The following is a 24276-nucleotide window of genomic DNA, read 5'->3' as shown; positions in this document are numbered from 1 at the left end:
ACACCCCCTTCAGGTGTGCGGTCCAGTGCAGTCCAGTGCTTCTCAGTAAACTTACCGAGCTGTGCAGCGAGTTCATCTAGTCCAATCTTATTTAGCAACTATGTAGTGTATACAGAGGATGAGTACAGCGCGTGCACACTTCACATATTGGGCACATATTTCTGTAAGTATACATTTACAGAGCATGCAAAAACTTGGTGTTCAGATTATCTGTAGGCAGCGATCAAACCCACTGGAGGCAGGTCCTCACCTTGCTGGCCACACAAAAGCGCTGGCAGGAATTCCAATGGGAGCGAGCACAGCAGTGTTATGCTCTGCACATAACCGGCCTTGGAGACCCGCATGGTAAGGGCCCTACATGTTCCCCTCTGAAGTGGAGTCTTGCACACAGAATCCTTAAGGCTACACTCTGGGTCAGCACTGGGCCTTCACAGATGCCACGGCATTCCGCTCCACCCAGCGCCGATGGAGTCCTGTCTAGTCAGTTCTGCATTAGAGCGGTGGTCCTCACCCTGCCTAAGGCTGCAGCCCTTTAATACAGTTCCTTTTGTGGTGGTAACACCCTCCATGCATTTAGCTCTCAGGGCATCCTGGAGAACAGCACCCATGCTTTAGAGATAGCAAATGCAGCGTGTGAGGACAGCACCTGGTGTGTCCACGGGATAACCCAAGGGTAGCTGTGCCCAGCTCCAAGACTGTGTCACATCCAACTGCCAAGATCTTGGCCTTGTCAAAGCCAGCTCAGTAGTCTCTCACAGAGATGTGGGAGCAGGGATGGTTAGATTTGGTCTCTTCCAAAACAGGTAACTTTAGACAGTAGGGTTTTTTAAATCATATATACATCCATATGCATATACGTGCATATAAATGTATACACAAGTATATATGTGTGTACATATATGTTCGTGTACATACATATGTGTATTATGTATGTATGTATGTACTCCTGAGAGTGTGTCATCTCTCCATCTCCATGGGGAATTGTCTCAAGAGACCCCAATAGATCAACAGATGTCACAACCTTTTGTTTGTTTGTTTGTTTGTTTTTTTGGGTTTTTTGTTGTTGTTGTTTTTCGAGACAGGGCTTCTCTGTGTAGCTTTGTCTGTTCTGGACTAGCTTTGTATATCAGGCTGGCCTCAAACTCATAGTGATCCACCTGCCTCTGCCTCCTGAATGCTGGGATTAAAGGTGTACACCACCATGCCCGGCCTCAAGTTATTTATATAAGATGGTATTCCATTTGTATAAAACCCATGCACATCTTCCAGATATTTTAAGCCATTACTGGTGATACTTAATGAAATATGAATGCTATGCAGGTAAGCGTCATGCTGCCGTGTTCAGGAATAATAAGGGGGGATGTCTATGCACGCTTGGCTCAGGGACAGTGTTGTCACTCGGGGAATGTATGCTTTCAGTTCACAGATGCAGAATCTGTGCTGCCGTGTTCAGACAACCAGAGCAAACCAGCCAGATGGCCAAGTGGTCTCAGGCTAGCTCCCGCTTGTGCAAAGTCATGCTGGTGCTCCACAGGTGAGTGTAAATGTTCAGATAAGAAAGCGAAACTCTCTCTTAGAGGTGCAAGGCCTATCATGGGCACTAAACATTTCCTGTTGACTGAGGCAAGACAGCTGTACGGCGTCCAGGAACCTCAAGCTAGCCCAGGCAGTCCCTGCAGAGGAATTGAATTATTTATTATTTTTAAAGATTTATACTTAATTGTGTGTGTGTGTGTGTGTGTGTGTGTGTGTGTGTGTGTGTGTGTGTGTGTGTGTTGGCAGAGGACAGAGGTAAGAGCTCTGCCTGGAGAGGGAGTTACAGGCAGTTATGAGCTGCTCCATATCAGTGTTGGGAATTGAATTTCAGTCCTTTACAAAGTCAAGATGCACTCTTTTGAACATTATGATGCCCAATGGTCTCATAATTCAAAACACTCTAAGCCACATGGGAATTTTCTGAGGTTAAACTGCAGATGTTCATCATATCAGCTCCAGTGCACTTTTCCCCTTAGGAAATCAGAGAAAGGAAGAGACCGGCAGAGGCCAGCATACCTCACAGGAGGTCCCTGTGTAGCCTTGGGGACATTCACAGTGTTCCACGTCAGTAGCAACTGCCAGGTCTATAGCATTAGGGTTTGCTATGTCCAGAGAGACAGAATCCAGCCTGCAAACAGACAAGGGTCAGTATATAGCTCTCGTGCTTGCAAAATATCCCTCACAGTTCACTGAAGACTGGCACCTACAAGGTTATTTAAAGGCAGTGGGTCAGTGGTGTTTGTGTGCACCCAGGGTGTTCTCTGGCAGCCACCACTGTTCTCTGGGGATGCTGCAAAAGCTGTTGACAAGAAGTGCTACTGTCCACAGGCTGGCAGCTGAGGGCAAGCTCTGACTGAACCTCCCTGGAGTGAAATGAAAGCACTTCACTGAGAGCAGTTGCCTGGTCGTGAATACAGAGACAATCCTTTCCTGGCTTTCACCATGCTTACTCTAGCGGCAACCAATTTTCCGCTTGGCTCCTACACACTGGCCTCCTCAAGTCCATCAAATGACCAAGGATGGACTCAGTAGCTCAGATAACTGCAAAAATAAGGCTGTGGGGCTGAGGAGCCATGTGACCAGGGAAGCCAACCTGCAGCAAGAATGAGGTCGAAGTGTGTCTAAACCCCGAAAATCTCATCTTGAGACCCGCAGGAGTGGGACTCTTCTGTCCCTGCCCTGGGCCTGCATGCCCTGGCACACACGTAGCCTTATGGCTCCCACCGCTATCACCTTGAGGTGGTCTCATAGCCTGGCCTCTCTCCTTATAAGGCCATGTCCAGCAAGCACCTGGAATTCCTCATCATGCAAAGAAGGAATTCCCAGCACCTTGGCCCAGGAGAATAACATACACTCACCCCAAAAGCCTCAACCATTCCCCAAAAGTTTAAATGGCCTTTGTTCTCCCAAATTAACTGAACTGTCTCACTAAAGCCTGCCTCCCGAGAGTCTGTTCTGGTAGAGCTCACAGCTGCCTGAGGTCTACTTACTGTTCCTGCCTTGTTGGCCCTCTTGGGCCACTCATCTGATCCTGGGAGAACATGCCCTCAGGGGACAGAGAGCAGAGCAGGAGTGACCTAAGGCCATTGCCACAGGAGGAATGGAGGGAGAGAGGGGAAAAAGGAAGTAAGGAGAGAAGGAGAGAGAGAAAGGGTGGGAGGCAATTTGGTTCAGTCACTGTTACCTCACTCAGCCCTGCCTATAAGGACAGCACTTGTGGTTTCAGAACCTAAAGTTGTCCGTTTCCTACCAGACGCTCTTGTCATTACACATGCCTGCCTCATGCCTTCATCGTTCTAGTAACCCAGCTCCTGTATCCATAGCCCTCATTTTAACATTAACGGTGATGTAAACAGCAGCAAGGACAAGATTCCACTACCTGTGTTACAGCTTTGTCTCCTTCCTTTGAGCACGTACCTATGGAGCGCCATCTTAGCAGAATTATAGTTGGCTCTGATCAGGAGATGTGTCACATTGGCCAGGACGGTCATCAGCTGGTCCCGGTCAATCTCCTTCCTGGTATTAAAGTCCCGGAAGTTCTCAGGCACAAGTCTGACCACGTTGAAGTACTCCTCGTAGGGTTGCAAGGACAGGCCCTCAGCCTGTGTGCTTACAGTGAGCCCATTTCCCTAGGATTTAAAACCAAGAAGAAAGACATTTGCAATTCAATTTAGTGCCAAAAAATTAAAATCAAATTCTTTATCCACCAATCAAGTTCTTACAGCAAACATATGATGGAGTATATGACCCAATCTGGAGTTACTACAAGAGCAGGGGCAGTTAACTGTATTCTTTTTTATTTTGCATGTGTATGTGCAATTGTACATGTATAGCACACACACACACACACACACACACACACACACACAAACGAGTGAGTATGTATTCACCCCACCGGACCTCAAGCTCTACAGCAAATCAATGCAAATCAGTCACCTTGATGATGACATCATCATAAGACATGAGGTCACTGTCCACCGTCTCCACTGGGATGTCGTAAGACACTGTGTATTTCAGGAACCCACCAAATGCTGTCAGCTGGAAGATTAAAGTGAGAGTGAGGAGGACCAGGGACAACAGTTGTAACCATAAGTCAGGGGAACTGTTGCTAGGATCCACCAGGGTACATCCAGGCCACGAGCCATCCTGATGGCCATAAGGGAGGAAAGCCACACAACAGGCACAGAAAATACTATTTAACAGCTATGGTCATGAAGAAGAAGCCCTTGACATTTGCAGAAGAAAGGGATACAGTCCATCTCCCAACCCCTAAGGTAAGCATCTAAACGTAAAAGAAAGCAAGAAATGGAGGGAGGGGAGAGATAGATAGATAGATAGATAGATAGATAGATAGATAGAAAACTCAGGAGTCTGAGGCAGAAGTATAAGCTCAAGGCCAGGTAGAGATACACAGGAAGAGCCTGTTCCCCAAACAGATAGGTCTATATATATTCATACACATATTTATATACAAATTAAACAGAAAGTAATAGAATTAACTAGAAGCTTACCAAACTATAAGGTTAGTTTACTATGAAGGAACTGGGCCACCTTAATTCCAATCATAGAGTTACTTAAACAGATCCCCTTGTCTGTATCTATTTATTTATTTATCTCTCAGATTGTGGAGAGATAGGGAATATTAACTGGTGAGCGGAAACCAAACACCAATGACAGGAAGGTTCAATCTTAGAAGTCAACTCTCTGCACCATCAGCAATGTAGACTGTATGTCTTGCATTTTCTTCAAATTAAAACAGGCATAATTCTGGCCTTCTATGACCTTCACACGAGCAGCAGTTTGTCTTGTTATGGAAACAGGAGCAGAGCAGACACTCGCTATTAGGAGCCTTTCCCTGGGTGTCCTCCACTGTGCCACAGGCCACTATGCAGGGTCTGCTGCGAACTAGGCAAAGTGGAAACACACCTAGCACTCCATAAAAGGTCTGAGTTACTCAAGGACTAAGAGGAATAAAGAATAAAGTCAGTTGCAGTGAAGGGAATGCGATCCACAAGACGTACCGTTTAGGAACCGGACGCAAAAGACCAGAGGACGATGGAATGTTGCAATATGAAGTCCGACGGGGATTAGAGAGGTGTACTACCAGATAGTGTGCGTGAGGGCTGGAAACACTAGCAAACTCATGGCCAGCAAGTCTTCCTCCAGCTCTTAATGTTCCCTGAGATGTCTAGCTGGACGCTCCCACGCCCCACTCACACACACCTTGTTTCCGAGGTAGGCCTCAGGAGCTGCCCAGTAATACGTGGCCTTCAGCCTCTGCATGACTGCTGTGTTGTTGATGCTGATCTGACGGCGCCTGCCCAGCGCATCCTGCTGAGACTGGATCTTATTTGGGCTGGTCAAGTCAGTGACCAGCCACCCCGACATATTGGTCACCTTAAAGAAAAATGAATAATTTTAGAGTATGGCACAAAAGTCACCTTAGATTTCACCAAGTCCTGGGCAAATATCTTTGCTACAGGGAGTCTGGCAGAGTGAGTGTAGACACAAGATAGAGGAGCAAGAGTAATGTCGCTGAGGCACAGTGAAGGACTGCTCACGAGAGTTGAGGACGGCTGAGTACATGTCACACACCTCAAGGCCACATCTGTCACACGGAAGAAACACAAACACGCAGGTCAGGCTTACATATGTTAGGTGGGGTTTTGCTGTTTGTTGGTTTGTTTTCTGAGACAGGGTCTCACTATGTAGCTCTGGCTGCCCTAGAACTCACTGTGTAGACCAGGCTGGTCTCGAACTCTCAGAGATCCACCTCCTTCCACCTCCTGAGTGCTGGCGTTAAAGGCATGTGCCATCATACCAGGCCTCGTATTTTAGAGTTTTAATAAGAGCAGAGAGATTACTACAGGTTCAATATCCCTAGTCTAAAAAGTGCCCGAATCCATAATTCCTAGAGTCACACATGGAAACCTTCACACCTGACGTCACTTGAGTCATAGAACAGGTGCGGCCAAAACATTACACAAAAGCTGTATTCAGGCCATGTGGATAAACTGTATATAAGACATGAGTGAACACACACACACACACACACACACACCAGACACATACATACACACACTCACACCACACACACACACATACATATACACACACATACACACACCACACACACCACACACACACACACACACACATACACAGACAGACACATACACACATATATACACACACACACACATACACACATATATACACATACACACACATACACACATATACACACACACACACACTCACACATACACACATTCCAAGAAAGAAAATACAAAATGCCTCTGTTCTGCAGCATCTTAGCTAAGCTATGATTAAAATATCTTCCTGTTTCTGACTGTCCTTTCTTGGTGGTCCTGCTTTATAGCCAAACAATGAAAAATGTATAAGAGCCTTAGACCCTATACTAGCTGAAGGGTGATAAGAGCCCCGCTAGTGTAGTGGCTTGGATGGTCAGTAGTGGGTAAGCCCAGACCCCAGCAGGCCCTCCCTAACCTCCAGTCATCACACACTGAACTCTTCAAATGCATTACCCCAGCGCTCCAGTACCCCAAGTCCTGCCTGTCCTTGTAATTCCATGGAATCTTCCTCTGTTCCCACCATGACACGCTTCCCCCTCTGAGATGAAAATCCCCATGACCCCAAGTGTGTCCTCAGGAGAACTAGAAACAGGGCGAACTCTACAGCACCATTCCAGCCAGTTATTTCAACTGGCGAATATATACAGCCATAAACACACGAATTATACCGGAAATGTGTCGGTGCTTTTAGTGGTGGGCTGCCCTGGATGTGGCCTTGGTCTCTCCAAATGGAAGAGCATGGTTTAGGGGAAGCTGACCTCCTGGCTTCCTAACATGGCCACAAATGGCCTCCATGACCCGCTTGTTAACCAAATCGCAGCGTCTCCCACCTGACTGACGGACCACGTAAGGCTGTCACAGACATCAGAGACGCCAAAACAGAAGCACTCTGAGCAGCCCTGAGGGTTCATCTCCTTCAAGTTATAGAATCCTGGCTTGCAGTGATCACAATTCTTTCCTTCAACATTTTTCTGTAAATTAAAAAAAAAAAAAAAAAAAGAGGATTAGCAGGCGAGGCCAGTGAGACAGAAGAAAATGACATGAGTATAGCATCGATAAGGACGAGGTCCACAAAAACAGGCGATAAATGCACGGTTAAGTAAGTATTCAAAGCACATGGGAAACCTCCAACAGTTATTGTTTATGAATAGAGAGCCTGTGACAACTTGCCTGACTCTGCAATGAAGAGCAAGTCCCAGCTGCACAAGTGTGGTCAGTTCGTTGAAATAAATCCCATCTTGTTTTTAAATCTTTCGTTAAATAAAAACTATGTTTTTTACTTATTTATGTTTGCATTTTGTTTGGTCTTAGCTTTGCTTTGTTTGGGGGTTTTTTGAGCCAGAGTCTTACTGTGTAGCCCAGGCTGGCTGGCCTCTTGAGCCCCTCCAGGCTTCTCATCCCTGGGATTAGGGCATGCACACTGTACAAATGTTTTAAGATTTAAGGAAGGCTGTGTAACGATTTGGTTCACTTGTAAACACTCAAGCTGATTTTCAGTCACATGCAACGTCGGCTGAAAACTCTGTTTTCGTGGGAATAAGACGTAAGGGACAAACAGGAAAGCCCAGGAATTCCACAGAAATGGCTATTAATATCATATGACCAAATAAGACCCTTCTCAGGCACCACGTGCATGCCTTCCTATGATTATGCAATTCTCTTTCAGGAGAAATTTAAGATAACAGATCTGCATTTCATTAGAGTTCTGGGAAATTCAGCATTTACCTGGTTCTCCTCCAAGTACGGAGCTGGAAGACAATGCCAAGGAAATGGCATGTGGTGTTGGGTTTCATCTAAGAAGTCACAGAAATGCCCCAGAGGTGCCACAGGAGAGGAAGCCAGGTGCCCATCTAAACCCAAGGACGCAGAACAGGGCCAGCTTGCTGTGACATGCTGTACTGCGTCTGAGCAACCCTCCCCGCTCCGTGCAATACTCGATCATCTGAGCCAGGGGAGCAGAGAGCCCCAGAAGAGACTCAAAGCTTCTCTGACTGCTACACTCACCTTACAAAGACACGGCTCTATGCACGGGTCATCGTTTATGCTGCCGGCGGTACTACAGTCACAGGGCACACAGTCTGGGAAGCCCCGAGAGCCAAACTGGCAGCGATCGCATTTGTCTCCCGCATAGCCTTCCTTACATGGACACTGACCTGGCCACTTCCCTGGGGGGAGAAAACAGCAACACCCATCCAACGTGATGTTCCGGGGTTAGACCAGGGGCCTGCAAACTTTCTGCAGAGGGCCAGTGAGTGCAAACTGCAACCTCTTTAAGCAGAAAATTTCAGGTAGGGCTAGCTAACGATGCACTCTGGTTGCCTTCACACAGCCATGGACTTACACATACATTGGCTCTCTCTGCTCAAATAAAACAGTGTGCAGATTTGGCCGGTAGGCCACAGTTTGCTATAGTGTGGGTGTAGAGAGAAGCACCAAATTAAAACCCACAGGCAGAGCTCCGTCCCATACTGCAACTCCACTCCTGATCCTAGAGTAAAATACAACCCACACCCAGAAAAATAACAATTGTGAATGCTCATGGCAGTGCTTTTTGTTACAGCCAGAAGGTACGAATAACCATAGGTTTATCTACTAAAGACAGATGAACGGCCCGTCACAGCTGCAGTCAACGTTTTAAATTCCCTCAGTGAATAGAAGTATCAGGTTTTACATATGCACTCGTCAAGTAGATAGTGCCTGAATATGTAAAATGTGAGATGCAGTTCAACAAACATCACTCAGCAACAGAAGGAACTGTAGCAGTGGCACCCACACAGCAACACGACCTCGCGGAGCCAGAGTGAGAGGATGAAGTGATTCAGAAAAGCCCCACATAGCACATGGCTCAGTTTCATGTAGAATAAATATTCAGTGAAGAAAATCCTCAAATTTCTATATCCTGGTAGTAACTCTACCCAACACAAACAATCCACACGTGCACGCTGGATCAACTGCACACACAGTAGACCAAGCTCTTGCCATTGGCCAAGTCAACTGCACACACAATAGACCGAGCTCTTGCCATTGGCCAAGTCAACTGCACACACAATAGACCGAGCTCTTGCCATTGGCCAAGTCAACTGCACACACAGTAGACCAAGCTCTTACCATTGGCCAAGTCAACTGCACACACAGTACACCAAGCTCTTACCATTTGGCCAAGTCAACTGCACACACAATACACCGAGCTCTTACCATTGGCCAAGTCAGAATGGAGGTCATCCTTGACACAGACAGGACTCAGAGACCCCACAGGGTCACAGTCACAGGGACGGCAAGGCTGGTCCTCATAAGGAGAGACCTGAAAGGCAGAACAAGTCCTGGATGGCCTCACCAGACACAGCGGCATGGTTTGACATAAAAACCACACTGCCAACCACGAGGTAGCAGCAATCTATTCCAGGGGAGACTATGGCTGCAGGTGGAAGAACGAGGCTCTAAACACCTTTTTGATGGGGACAGTGGCTAGTATCATCAGCAAGGCATCATTCTTCCTTGTTTCTGCTGCTCCCCTCCCCCCACTTCTTCCCACCTCCCCCTTGACCCCCCCATTTCCCCCCCACCCCCTGGCTGCCACCACCGCCATCTTTGACTCCCTAGTTGAGCATCGGCAATGAACGAGACACTCCATATTAAACCAATTGAGGGTTGGGTGGATGCACGCTATGGCTAAGGTATGGCCCCGTCAGTCACTCGCTGAACCTGCGCATTTATAGTTAGAATGACCACATAGCTTGCAGGACCCCAATTCAAATTACATAGCAATGCATGTGCACGCCCACTTTAAGGAAGAAAGCAAGCTGCTGTGGGAGACAAAAAAAATCTGAAGAACGCTGGAACTACAGACAGGAACCCATCCTTCAGGGTGGAGGCCGGGACTTAGTGAGGTGCATCCTCCACCTTGAAGGCCGTGGGGCTCTGCCACTTACTTTGTGAGGTCTGTAATACTGGTCGACGCAGGTCTCACAGTTGACCCCTGTGGTGTTCTGCAGGCAGTTGATACAAACCCCTCCTCCGCTGTACTGCCCGGCGGTGTTCAGACTTCTCTTCTCCTTAGCAACAGTCTCATCATAGTAACAGTCTTTGGCTTTATTGTGACAGTTGCATTCTAGGAAGACATTTTAATATCCCAGTTGGCACACGGAACGTGTCCTATTTAAAGGAAAACCTTATTTCATGAAGTCAATGCCTGTGTTTTTAAATTCTAGCATAAATAATTCCATGAGATAAAGGCAAGGGCTGGAGAGATGGCTCAGTAGTTAAGAACACTGGTTGTTCTTCCACAGGTCCAGTGTTCAGTTCCCAGCACCCTCATGGGTGCAAGCATCCTCCATGGCAGTTCCAGGGCATCTGGTGACCTCTTCTGACCTCCTTGGACATGGGGCATAGGGCACATGCAAGTAAAACACCCATTTATATTAAATAAATAAATACTTTGTAAAAAGATATAGACAATATTCTAGAGGAAAAAAAATGGAAATTGCCATCAAAATAATTAAGTGCACTAGGTGGGTGTGGAGTGCACACACATATTCACGTAATCCCAGAGTTCAGAGGCTGAAGCATGGCAGAGGTGGACCCTCACCTGCACTATGTAAGGAGCGCTCTCTCAACGCGATTCAGTGGGCTTGCAGTGTGGGTCAGGGGTAGAGTGTTGTGGAGTAAACGTGAGGCCCAGGTCTAAAGTTAAAAGGCAATTCTGGGGGCTGAAGAGGTCGTTCCAAAGTTAAAAGCACTGGCTGTAGCTGGGTGTGGTGGCGCACGCCTGTAATCCCAGCTCTTGGGAGGCAGAGGCTGGTGGATCGCTGTGAGTTCGAGGCCAGCCTGGTCTACAAAGTGAGTCCAGGACAGCCAAGGCTACACAGAGAGACCTTGTCTAGAAACCATCCCCATCCCCCCAAAAAAGCACTGGCTTCTCTTCTAGAGGACCCAGAGTCAGCTTCTAGCACCCATATGGCAGCTAGCAACCATTTGTAACTCCATGTCTTGGGGATCTAATGGCCATTTCTGGGCACTAGATATGCAAGTAATGTACAGACATATAAACAGGCAAAACGTACATAGACATATGGAAAAACTACATTTAAAAAAAATAATGGCTTTTAAAAAGGCAACTCTGTAGAATGGCATACATCATTATGCCATTTCCCATGTAACGAAACATTGAAAATAGGAATATATCAACATATAACACAAACTTTCAGAAAAGTACTAAAAATAGAGATTGAGAAAGAGGGAAATAAAGTGATTTATATTTGTGTGTGTGTGTGTGTGTGTGTGTGGTTTGATACTCAGTACCATAATCAATTAAGTAATTAATTTCTCAAACTTCAAATTTGTAGCTAATAAACACATGGGAAAAGAAACTTAGGTAAAATAGTGAATCCACAATGATACCTTCAGCCCTTAAGGTTGGGCAGCATCTGAAATCCTGAAAAGCAAGTTACCTAATGCTTATTGTAGTCAAGGTGCCATGAGCCAAAACATGTAAAGCCGGAGCCTTCGTTCTCTAAGCAGCACGTGTACTCACCCTCACACTCGTTACCCGACAAGATGGTTCCGGGCTTCCAGGGCCGCTGATGGTAGCCAGGGCAGCACCTGTCACAGCTCTCGCCACAGGTGTTATGTTCACACTGACACTGCAGTCGCTAAGCAAAGCAGGGATACAAAAACAGAAGCTCAAAATCTGACCTTGTATTTTTCTTAATTTTATTTAAGGGAAAAGAGTGAGCCCATGAAGCCAACATGTGGGAGCTGGGGGTGTGTCATGTTGTCAAGTTACCGGGCATTTTACTGATGGAGGAGATACACACACAGCCTGATTACAAACGGAACTAAAATATGTGTTAGCTTAACACGAACGTTCTTTAAAATGATGCATTGACTTTAGGGGCTGGGAGTCCTTTATCACTAGATTGATTAACTACTAAGAGATTCTACCATTGTTTGCTTGATGATTTTCTGATGCTCATCAATATGTTTTTCAGGATCAAAAATAGAAAAATGTGCAGGTGAGGCTCAGCCAGTTGACAATGCTGCCACCGAGCCTGAAAACCCGTGTTCCACCCAGAGAGCCTGAAGACCCGTGTTCCACCCAGAGAGCCGCAGGATGGAAGGAGGGAACCGTGGTCCCTGAGCTGCTCTCCAAACCTCTCCTTGTGTGCCATGGCATGACCCCCAAAAAATAAATAAATAGTTGTTAAAAATACTTTTAACATAGAATACTATGGGCTGAGGGTTGGTCTCACTGGTATAGTGCTTCCCTGGGAGGCACAGGACCCGGAGTTCAGTCCCAGGCAATGCAAAGATAAAACAACCATAATTAACAATAAGTAAAATAAATAAAACAGAATATTCCTATTTTAAACAGGGACCAAACTCCAAAGATTGGAAGTAAATACATGTTTTTAAAAGAGTTATCCAATTATTTACTTAGTATTACACCCAAATAGACAAGTCTGTTTTTTCTTGACTTAGTGCCCACAGTAATAGGAAGAAGGGAATCATAAACATAGAAAATATAATTTACATCGGCATATGCTATTTGCCTGACTTTCTAAGCATACTATGGAAGATCATGGAGTTGTTGGTCCCCGGTAATGGGTCTTACTACAGTCAACACAGTTGGGACTTAGTTAGTTTCGATCGAAGGAAAATGATGACCTTGCTGAAACCAAAACCAATTAGGCTATCTACATTTTCAAATGTTTAACTTGATTTGACGCTTCTTCCTGTCTGCCTTGAACAGGGAAGGAAAACATTGTGGTCTAACTTCTGTGTCGAGGTTTCAGTAACTGTAAAGCACTAGAACTCACCTTTGTTTCTTCATCCCACGGGCAGCTGCTAGCATGGCCGTAGCAAATACACATCCCTCCGACGGAAATGTCTTTTATCGAATAGTAATACTAAGGAAAAACAGTGTAACAGACACATATCAAGAACCCCTTTCTTTGGGTGTGAAGTAAATGATAGCGCCCCACAAACACCCCACAAACACCCCACAAACATCCCACAAACACCCCACAAACACCATCCCACAAACACCCCCCAACACCCAAATACCTCACACCCTACAAACATCCCAAAAACATCTCACAAACATCCTACAAACACCCCACAAACACCCACAAATACTCCACAAACATCCACAAACATCCCACAAATACCCCATAAACACCATACCACAAACATCATCCCACAAACACCCAAACATCCCACACCCCACAAATATCCCAACAATATCCCACAAACATCCCACAAGCACCCCACAAACATCATCCCACAAACACCCCACTTCAGCCCCTGAGCTGAACACTAAACTTATTTACATGCACATAGAAAATTTTATTTCACACACATAGAGCCTTGGTGCTCAGTTCAAACCATTAGTACTCAAATTCTTTCATCAAGAGGACCCAAGAGGGTCTAAAACAATTTGTCATGTAGTTTTGCCATAAGCCAAGGTTCCTCTTCGTATTCACCTGCTCAGTCTCATGGGATTGGTTAGGTAAACACAGTATGTGCGGGAAGGATGCTATGTGATGGGTTTCCAAGGATGTTATTTTACCTTTTCTTCTAGCAGCTTTATGGTTCCAGCTTCTGAATTAAATGTATTTTTGCATTGTATGTATGTATGTATGTATGTATGTATGTATGTATGTATGTATGTATGTATGTATGTATGTATGTATGTATACATATACGTGTGTGTGTGTGTGTGTGTGTGTGTGTGTGTGTGTGTGTGGTGAATTCTAACAGGCTCAGCCCTGATCATCAGAGAAATACACATGACAACCACCAGGGGGCGCCATGGAATTCACAACAGCGCCCAGTGCCTGACTGACAAGACTGGGTATCTGTGAGACACTCAGGGCTCCGGGCTAAAATGGACTTTTAAACCAGGGTAGCCGAGTTACACATACAGCTACCCCACAACCCAGTAATTCACTCTGAAGTGATGGGAGAGGCACATGAATGTTGTCCACACATGCGTTTTATACTGAACTGTACATTTAACAGTTATACATTTTCCTAAATATTTCTCAAGTTTTACCATTTCAAGTAAAAAAAAAAAAAAAAAATTAAAATGCCTGGGTCACTGAAGCTCAGATGTAGGACAAAGGCCATTGCATTTTCCAGGAGACTGCACTGCGGGGACAGGTAAGGGGGGGGGGGGTGAGGCCTGAAGGATGCTGGAGCCATCACTACAGCAGGTTTTGTAACAAATGACAGAAAATAATCTTCAGTAAACTAAGGGTAGCTGGGAAGCCCAGAGGCCAACCAAAAGGAAATAAGGAATGGGCTGTGCCCTCTAACAAACTTTGCACAAAGGTCAGGGACATGCCATGTACTCACACGCCTTGTGACAATAGGGTCAAGGTCTCTGAGGTCCCGGTGGCTGAGGGTCATGAGGTCGGCATTGAGGGTTCTGATGCGCTGCAGACGAAGGCGTATGTACCGTGCTGAGGTGAACTCCAGCAACTGGGGGGAGGGGTCATCCGCGCTTGGTCTGCCATTGATGAGTGATGTGTGAATCTGGACACAGCCAAACATACATGTCAAATGTATGCATGTGCAACATGAACACATACACACACACACACACATACACACACCAAAGCCCTGTGAAAGAATCTTTACAAAGATAAATCTAGCCAGGCAGTGGTAACGCACACCTTTAATCCCAGCACTCGGGAGGCAGAGGCAGGTGGATCGCTGTGAGTTCAAGGCCAACCTGGTCTACAAAGCGAGTCCAGGACAGCCAAGGCTACACAGAGAAACCATGTCTCAAAAAAAACAAAACAAAACAAAACAAAACAAAACAAAAACAAAACAACAACAACAACAAAAAAAACCAAACAAACAAAAAAAGATAAATCTAAAATCTAGGCTCTGTTTAAAAACAGAGCTAACCTGTGTTAGGTACTCTTAAACAGTGGTCCTCATTCTGCCTCAGCTTGCGAGTTACCCACTCTACTACCTCAGAGATTTCTGGAACTTTCTCAGCAGCGCACTGCGAGGGTCTCTTAATACCCAACATTATGGTATAGCGTCTCAGAAGCAGATCCCGAACGCCATGAACAGGCTAGAGAGGGTAAGGAGGATATGCCCCAAACTTAAGGACACCGCCCTCTCAGTCAACCTCGGCGGCGGCCTAGCTTCCTGCCCAGATCCTGCCGTGGAGAACACCTGCGAGGTTTTAACATAGTTCACTCACCGAGCTTCACCGTGCTGGTGAAGATTGGACTATCTCTGTCTCACTCTGAGTTCACTGGAGTGTACACTGAACACTAACTCGTGGGCAGCTCTATCCTCCACACCCCTGCAAGGGGGAGAACGAGGAACTGTAGAACATTTACAAGCACCCTTACACTCTGATTTTCATCTATCTGTGCTTTAGTAAAGACAGAGCCTCGCTACTTATTTCGCTAGCTCAGGATCCCCTTGCTCCAACCTCTCAAGTGCTAAGGTTACACTTACGTGCCGCCGTGCCTCACTTCTCATTATTATTTATTTATTTATTGTTTTTTTTTTTTTGAGACAGGATTTCTCTGTGTAGCTTTGGCTGTCCTGGACTCGCTTTGTAGACCAGGCTGGCCTTGAACTCACAGCAATCTGCCTGCCTCTGCCTCCTGAGTACTGGGATTAAAGGTGTGTACCACCACACCTGGCCTGACTTCTATTTAATTAGCACACGTCCTTGCCCTGGTCTCATGGAAAGATTCCATGGTGGGTAGAGGACAGCAGAGTGAAGACTGAGGGGACCTTATGCTGAGAAGAAACCAACACTTAGACAGACCCCAGTCAAGGCTCCTTTAAACAGTGAGGTAGGAGGTCACGCGCACACCTCAGAACTAAGGGTGACTGACTCTGACTGGTCAACACAGGCTCCCATGGTGGGCATCACGGTAACATTTGAGGTAGAGGGTCTCTGACGACAAGGAGCCACTTCTGCGGGGCACACAGTACCTCTCCGTGCTCAAGCGGCACCAGCTTAGAATAATACGAGGTGCAGATGACTTCATTGTCAGCTCTGTAGGTGGGAGGTCCCCGTCTTGGAGTGATTTTGTAGCGCGTCAAGCACTCTGTGTCGCTGACTGCATAGTACTGCCAGGGTTTGTACTTGATGCCATCCACAGAGCGTTCCAAAATCCAGTTTCCAGGCCGAGGGGCGTTGGCGGCTTTAATGATGACATAGGCAACTTGAAAGACCTGTGATGAAGAAAAGCTCAGTCCAGAATCAACACGTCAAGCACAAGACGGCAAATACCACAAGAACACGCTTGTGTGTAAAACAGCCCAACTCATAGACACAGACTGCAGAACTCTGGCTTCCAGAGGCTAGAGGGAGGACCAAGAAATGGATTCTGGGTACAGGGTACAAATTTCATTTATGCAGGACGGGCAAAGCATCCCGGTCCGATGTATAACAATGTTGCTACGGTAACAATCCTGTCCTCTGTTGGAATTTACTAAACAGAGAAACCTTCTGTGCCCTGACCACACGCACAAAGACGGTAACTTTGGATTTACAGATACATGGTGGTTGTTTCATGGTGTTCGTGTGCAAGAAGTCATATGCCATACACATTAAATATGTAAAATTCCAAAAACAGAATCAGAGGCCAGAGCGACGGTTGTGTGGGTCTGTTTATGCTTTTGAGCATAACTGCTCACACCTGACACATGGAGGCAGGTGCGCCTGGTGGTGGTTTTCAAGGTGAACAACAGCAGCAAAGCACATGCTTAATTAGCTGTTACCTCTGACATCTTTCGTAGCAATGTGGGGTTGCCCTGTTGTTTCCAGTGCCTTCCTCTGCTTGGATCTGACAACTGCAGTGTTACTTTACCTTAGTGGCAGTAACAGAAATAGATTTCATACAGTAAATCGGAGGCAATGTTGAAAAGGAGACTCCATCACAGTCCACCAGAACAGCTAAATCCAAACCTTTGCTTTCTGATAATGCCTGTTTCCCTGTTGATTCAAAACCTGTCACAAGTCCTATGCTAGAGTTAGTGAGAAGATGCTAGATTCCACTGTCATATGACTCTCAAACATCAATTCTAGAATCTAAATCTTCTTGTATCTATGTGTGTATGTGATGTGGGTACATGTGTGCGAGTGAGTGTGTGTGCATGCGTGTATACATGTGTGTGTGTGTTGTGTGCGAGTGCATACACCTGTGGAGACAGAAGTGGTTTCCATGAGGTACTTTGTCACAGCAACATCGAAAGGTAGTTGATAAAGCAATGTCTGTGGGTTTGGACTTTGTTAAGAGGCTTTGGAGCAGTGCTCTCAGGATAATGATGGATTATTACATACATGAAACATATATGTAAATGTTTACACAAAAACCTTGGCATGTTTGCAGCTACCCACAAATCTGTTTGTGTATGCATATGTACACATAGGGAATAAAATAGGGAATAAAGCTGCCATCTCTGCACGTCTTGCTTCCGTTTACTTTAGCTTTTTCCCACCTGCTACTCACTAACTTCAGGACACTTGAGCTCCTCAGAATTGACCCATCACACACCGGCTGTGCATCTACTGTTCCTAAGGAATCTGTGGAACAGCAATCCTATCTCCTTATGACAAACAACTGCTCGCCTACATGAGATGTTCCCTGGCAGAGCTTAGCCTGCCAATGCCATGGGTGCCTGACACTGGCTGTGTGTGTGTGTGTGTGATATGTCCCTTTGTAAGGCCATCACCACACCTCAAGAGGATCAGAAGCAAGATGGTTTGATACATGAAGACAGAGAAGCACATTCTCCTGTTTGCTCATCACCACAAGAGAAGAACTGATGAGCATGGGGGACATTGACAACTCTCCACCTGTGTACAAAACCAGACTCAGCAGAAGTACCATGGTGATCAGGCAACTCACTGGACAGTGACAGAAACACCAACATGCAATGTGTTTACACTCATGGTTCCATTTTCACACTTGAGAAGGAGGTGAACAGCAGGCTCACCACAAGCCTGTGAAGAGCGTGGTCATCTCTCATCTCATATAATCCCAAACCATCCCAGGATTGGTTCTGCGCCTGCTTCACGCTTGGAAACCATCGCTGCAGGTTTCCACACGAATCCTGGCACTCTCCTTCCAAGTCCTCAAGCCTTCAGCTAGGACTCCTTCCGGGAGCAAGCCCTGACCCCTAAGCAGCACCCAAGCACTGAGCTCTCTTTTGCAGCAACAGTAGCAGCAAACAGCAGCAACAACACGCTGCCTCTACATCTACCTCCAAACCAGCTTCATATCTCAAGATGGGGAACAGCCACTGCTCCAGGTACATCTGCGGTTTCTACCAGGATACGCAGGACAGAAAAGATGGCGGCAGGGGAGGGGGGGGGCATGAAAAGGCAGCTAACAAATATTAACTTGAGTAAGAGTTAACTGCAGAGGCGATGCTATGCCTCTTAGAAGCTCACAACTGTATTCTGAGGACAACAAGAGCTACTGCTTGCTGCACCTCAGCTAGCAAACTAGGGCACAGAAAAGCTTTGTAACCTTCTTGAGACTCCCCCAAGTACCTCATAGCTCTACACTGTAAGAAGTGAGCCGAGAAGTCTGTGCTCCTAGCTCTCGGCCATGACATCTACAGATATAAAGGACAGGATGGAAGGAGCTCAGGGTGGCTGTCGAGGACCAGCCCAGTTTTCCCAATGCTTCCCATCAGCTGTTAGCAGGTACAGCAATACAAAGTTCCCATTCCTCCCCGAGCCCCTGCCAGCCTTTGCACAGACAGCTGAGCTGTGCGTGGAGCCATGGTGGGAAAGGCCAGGCCCACAGGCAGGAGGACGAGCTAACTCACAGACTGATGAAAACCCGTCCATCAGGAAGCAGGTCATTGTTCTTGCAATCTCTCAATAGTCCTCAAGGTCCCCAAATCAGAGACCAGGAAGCAAACTAAAAGAGGAATGCGGGCTGTGGTCCTGATAAAATTAAAAAAAAAAAAAAAAAAAAAAGGAAGAGGATGCTACAAAGAGTCTAAATACAACTTTCTCTTATTGCCCATTGTTGCTTCAACCTGTTCTCAGGCTCTCCCAAAGGGGAAACCAGAAAAGAAACGAAGACCGGACTGAGCTCTAGGTCTGACAAGGAGGAAAGGGATACTATAAAGAGTCTAAATATAAATTGTGTCCCCTGCAGCCCCTCTGGGGCCGAGTTATGCACTCCCTCCCCAGACTTCCTGTGTTAAAGTCCTAACTCCTCACCCCTTACCTCTGACTGGGACTGTGTTTGGAGATAAGGCCTTTGAAATACAAGGTGACTGACTCACTGAGACCCGATGTCCTTACAAGAAGTACTGAAAGACTCGGGACATAGCTCAGGAAGGGCTCACTGTCTGCGCAAGCACAAGGGTCCAAATTCAATCCCCAGAATTCACGTTAAAAAGCAGAACAAAACAAACCAAAAAAGCAAATCATAAGACAGTTGGCGTCAAACACGATCACAGCCCTGCTCTGAGGAGGCAGAGGTGGACACAGTCTGAGCTCTAGGCTCCAAGGCTCAGCTCATTTGCTGAATCCCAGACTGATGAGGCTGGCTAAGAAGACAGATCAGCCATCAGAGTGCTGCCTTACAAGCATGAGGAACTGAATCTGACCCTTAGGTCCCATGGGCACCATGATGTGTCCTTGTAATTTGGACACTGGAAGGGTCAGAATTGGGCAAAAACCTGTGGCTTGCTGGCCAGGCAACCCACCCTAGACTATGAGCACAGAAAAATGGAAGACACCATATCAAAACATTAAGATGGGTAGCTCCTGAGGGAATGACACGAAAGGTCATCCTTTGGCCTCCACTGTGCACACATGTACATATGTGCATTTACTCACGTGCATAAAATAAATTGAAAAATTTAAAGATGATTGCTCTGAAAGAATAACAAATAAGGCTGTCCTCTGGCCTCCGCATGTAATAGGCACACACATGTACACATGCACACACATGTACACATGCACACACATGTACACATGCACACACATGTACACATGCACACACATGTACACATGCACACACATGTACCTGTATACACGTCATATACACACATGACAAACAAAGCACTTAGGATAGACACACACCCTGACCTTAGAACTCAGAACAGTGACAGAGAAACTCCTCTCCTTTAACTTGCCCGGTCCGTGGCCCCTGCTACAGCAGCCTCAACTAGCAGAGTCCTAACTCACCAATTCTAGCTGAGAAACAGATCTTCCACACAACAGAGACTCGTCGGAGTCAGCTAACATATGGAATCTTAAAGCTTTGTCCAAATAAAGTACCCAAACTTCTCTTGCCGGCTTTGTTTTGTTTTGCTTTCTAACATGTTTGAGACCAAACTCCTCTCAGTGTAAGGCTGGCTGAACACAGACTGTTGATGGAAGCATTTCCATCAGAGTCTGAGTCATCACTGTCTTGACGAGAATGCAGCTGATTCAGCCATTTCCAAATCCACTCCATGACAGATTCCCACCCAGTGACTTTCGTCAATGACCACTGGAATGCGCACAAGCAATGTCACATAAGCACTGGAGAGTCACAAGCAGTGTCACATAAGCACTGGAGGCTCACAAGCAGTGTCACATAAGCACTGGAGGCTCACAAGCAGTGTCACATAAGCACTGGAGGCTCACAAGCAGTGTCACATAAGCACTGGAGGCTCACAAGCAGTGTCACATAAGCACTGGAGGCTCACAAGCAGTGTCACACAAGCACTGGAGGCACACAAGCAGTGTCATATAAGCACTGGAGGCTCACAAGCAGTGTCACATAAGCACTGGAAGAGCACTTCAGACTCTGCCTTCCTACAGAATCCACACAGGAATCTTGCTGTGAGCCTCAATCTTAACTTACATAGAGTAAATCCATCTGACTGGCAGACACCTGTGAGCATTGGTGACCTTATTTTCCAAGGTCAGAGGTCCACTCCCCATCAGGGTTCCCATACCATTGTGTTCTCACAGAGTCCACAGCGGCCAATGACAGACGTGAGTTTGGGCCCACCTGCCCTTCTGACGGTGACTGGACAGGGGACACTTCATTTCTGATGTTCTCAGGGGACACAAACTCACCACAGACAAAAGGCATCCAGCTTAACAGTTAAGGGTGCCATGAATCATGTCACTCAAGGATCCCTAACTCTGTAAGCTGTGCTGGGTATGAAACTGTCGGTTTATGAGATGTAGAAACAGCATTTGGATTCGCATCTTATTTAAGAACGAAGAGGCAATTGCTTGAGAGAAGGCTCATCCTTCGCCCAGGCTTCTGGCAGAGCAATAAGAAGCCATGTGGCGAGCCGGGCGTGGTGGCGCACACCTTTAATCCCAGCACTCGGGAGGCAGAGGCAGGCAGATCGCTGGGAGTTCAAGGCCAGCCTGGTCTACAAAGCAAGTCCAGGCCAGCCAAGGCTAACACAGAGAGACCCTGTCTCAAAACACCAAAACCAAACCAAAACAAAAAACAAACAAAAAAGCCACGTGGCAAGTTCAGGAACTCCTGCTTTTGCTGGGGAGGCATGCCTACAATGCTGATTCTAGAAAAATCCCTCAGGAGTAATTACTATAAAAGTAGGTTGCCTGTTTCACTATAATCTTCTCTCTGAAGTCTAGCCTACACAGTTAAGGACAAAAAGATAGCTAGCCTCAGAAATGCAGAGACAAATTTGAGTTTGTTTTTCTTTCACTTTTGGCATTGGCTATTAACACATGAAATAAACAGGTCAAAGTCCGGTGCCTCCCCCAACACCTTCCTTCCTTTTCAGGTTGGGAGGGGGTGAGGAGACTGGCGGCCTCAGACCATGCAGGTCTCTTACCCTACAAACCCTTAAGAACATCTCAGAACATCAAGGAACATTTTGCATTTGAACCACGCTGAGATATGTAAACACCCAAGACTGTAGCCAGCCAGGGGGCTCAGAGATGGGAGCCTGTGGAAAAAGCAAAAAGTAGGCTTTAATCAGTAATCTGAAGGCTGGGAAGGAATTTTAAAGTGGTCTGTCACGGGGTACACCTGTTTTCCTTCAGCTGGAAAGGCCTCGTCAAAGAGTCTAGCAGGAAGCTGCCCCACCCTCCCACCAGAGGGTAACTAACTGTGTTTGTTATTTCAAGATAAAAAAAAAAAAAAAACATTGAGCCACTTTGCTGAGACCATAAAGCTGGGAAGCAGGTACTCTTCAGTCCTGGCCTACATCTTCTGGAACCTTCCATGTCACCAAAGTTTCCTTGTGGGGCTCTTCCCTTTTCTCCTCTCTTTGAAAGCTCCATAAGATAGCCTAGTGACCCTCGGGGTGAGATGAACCTAGCCGTGACACGCACTGAGGCCAGTCTCAGACCTGTTCACACAGAGGCATTGTTCCTGTCCCCAGCTGGATCTGCGCAGGTTCCACCTTTGAGATTATACCTCCTTTTCCTCAGTAACGGAACTCCCAGTTTGCTCTGCTCAAAACAGAGGTAGCAATATATAGTGTCCCCTTCAGTGTTTCAGAAAAGAAGAAGAAGAAGAAGAAGAAGAAGAAGAAGAAGAAGAAGAAGAAGAAGAAGAAGAAGAAGAAGAAGAAGAAGAAGAAGAAGAAGAAGAAGAAGAAGAAGAAAGCAAGATTGCAGGCTGTGGCTCATCCGGATGCTTTCCAGGCAGTCACGTTTTCTCCCATCTCACTGTTGAGTGGACACAGGTAGGTGCCTTCAACGCTTTGACCTGTGATTGGGTCAATCAGCATCCTGAGAATAGCCTGTACCTTTAACAAAGGCACTCAGGAGCTCCAGCGCAGCAAGCCCACTCTTCCCTAGAGGAGAACTGGAATTGCTTTTCTGTGAGAAAGGCAGGGGAGACCACGGCAGTGGACAGTGAAGTAAGTGGCCTGCAAAGATGCTAGAAACTGAAGTGAGGAGGCATCAAGTGTCTCCTGACAAACACTGGCTGGCTGCTCGGTGAGAGAGGCTGCAGTTGGTACCGCCGATGTAGCAGCCGCACTGAGGGTCTGCTGTCTGTGGATGAGGCTGCCTGAGGCACAGGGAGAACGAGAGGGGATGGAAGGGTATTTGGATGCTGCAGGGGAGGTTCAATCCAGTTTGGAGAGGTGTGGTGGTCAGAGAAGTTCCATCAAAATGTTGAGTATGGCCGGGCCGTGGCAGTGCGCACCTTTAATCCCAGCACTTAGGGGATCGCTGTGAGTTCGAGGCCAGCCTGGTTTATAAAGCAAGTCCAGGACAGCCAAGGCTACACAGAGAAACTCTGTCTCGAACAAACAAACAAACAAACAAAACAACAACAATAAAAACCAAATGTTGAGTGTGAAAACAGGTGTCTAGATAAGAGGTCCACAAGGCAAGGGCAGAGAGGAACAGACCACGGGGCCACAGGGTGGAATGTAGACACTAAAGCAGGCTATGCAGCCTGAGTATAGAGAGCCAGAGGGAGCCTCGAAAGGTGCCGTGTCCCTCTCAAAGGCCTCGGTATACCATGGCCGTTTTCTTAGACTACTGAGAATCCTAAACCAAGGCAGGGCAGAGCCAGCAGCAACAGAAGATCATGGCATTGGACTCTGATGCTTGGGACTCATGAGAGAGAGAGTAGTAATGACTGTGTAAAAGTCAAAAGAGCAGGGCAGAGAGATGCCAGCAAGCAGTCCCAACGAGCTGCCTGAAAAGTTAAAACATGAGTGAGAAAGAACCAGAAGGCAACAGAGGGCCTTCCAACCCTTGGACAACCTCTTCCCAACGGGAGAAGGAGGAGGCTTGCCTCCGCCCTCCAGTCTCAGTGCAGGGAATGCAGGCTGAGAGCCCTGCTCCTTTGCTCAGCATCCCCTGGCCCGCACACTGACTTGGAGCTGGTCCTACAGACATAGCAGCGATGAAAGGCTGAGGGCCTCATCCTTCCTCAGCACCTCTCCTCCAAAGAAAACACGCCACTGCGAAAGCCTCACAGACCGAAATAAGTCACTGTCAGGCAGAGCTGGGGCGATCTCTACTGAAGGAACTCCACGAAACATCTCCCTGTGAGTTACACATTTACTGCTCCTAGGAACCATAACGGTGTGTTTTCTTTCCTTTGGTCACTGACTGAATCATTAACAGTTTTTGCACTGGAGCGATCAGAGAGTCCCTTCTTGTGCAAGTGAGATTTCTCCCTGGATATGAGTT

General features: G+C 46.7%; 1 protein-coding gene across 1 annotated transcript in view; it reads right to left on the bottom strand.

Annotated features, from left to right (window-relative positions):
• Nucleotides 1-24276, bottom strand: part of Lama1 (laminin subunit alpha 1) — a 123387-nt gene that overhangs the window by 64279 nt on the left and 34832 nt on the right. The window contains exons 4-15 of the mRNA XM_051154463.1: nucleotides 16101-16343; nucleotides 14487-14666; nucleotides 12947-13036; nucleotides 11662-11779; nucleotides 10061-10239; nucleotides 9327-9432; nucleotides 8136-8296; nucleotides 6962-7102; nucleotides 5260-5433; nucleotides 3973-4074; nucleotides 3454-3665; nucleotides 2053-2164 (exon numbers count right to left, since the gene is read on the bottom strand). Coding sequence (XP_051010420.1) covers nucleotides 2053-2164; nucleotides 3454-3665; nucleotides 3973-4074; nucleotides 5260-5433; nucleotides 6962-7102; nucleotides 8136-8296; nucleotides 9327-9432; nucleotides 10061-10239; nucleotides 11662-11779; nucleotides 12947-13036; nucleotides 14487-14666; nucleotides 16101-16343 — 1818 coding nt within the window. The remainder of the gene's footprint in view (nucleotides 1-2052; nucleotides 2165-3453; nucleotides 3666-3972; nucleotides 4075-5259; nucleotides 5434-6961; nucleotides 7103-8135; nucleotides 8297-9326; nucleotides 9433-10060; nucleotides 10240-11661; nucleotides 11780-12946; nucleotides 13037-14486; nucleotides 14667-16100; nucleotides 16344-24276) is intronic.

Source organism: Acomys russatus, chromosome 12 (assembly GCF_903995435.1).
Source record: "Acomys russatus chromosome 12, mAcoRus1.1, whole genome shotgun sequence".
Lineage (NCBI taxonomy): Eukaryota > Metazoa > Chordata > Mammalia > Rodentia > Muridae > Acomys > Acomys russatus.
Note: the sequence above shows the minus strand (reverse complement) of the source record. Positions and strands in the feature narration are given on the sequence as shown.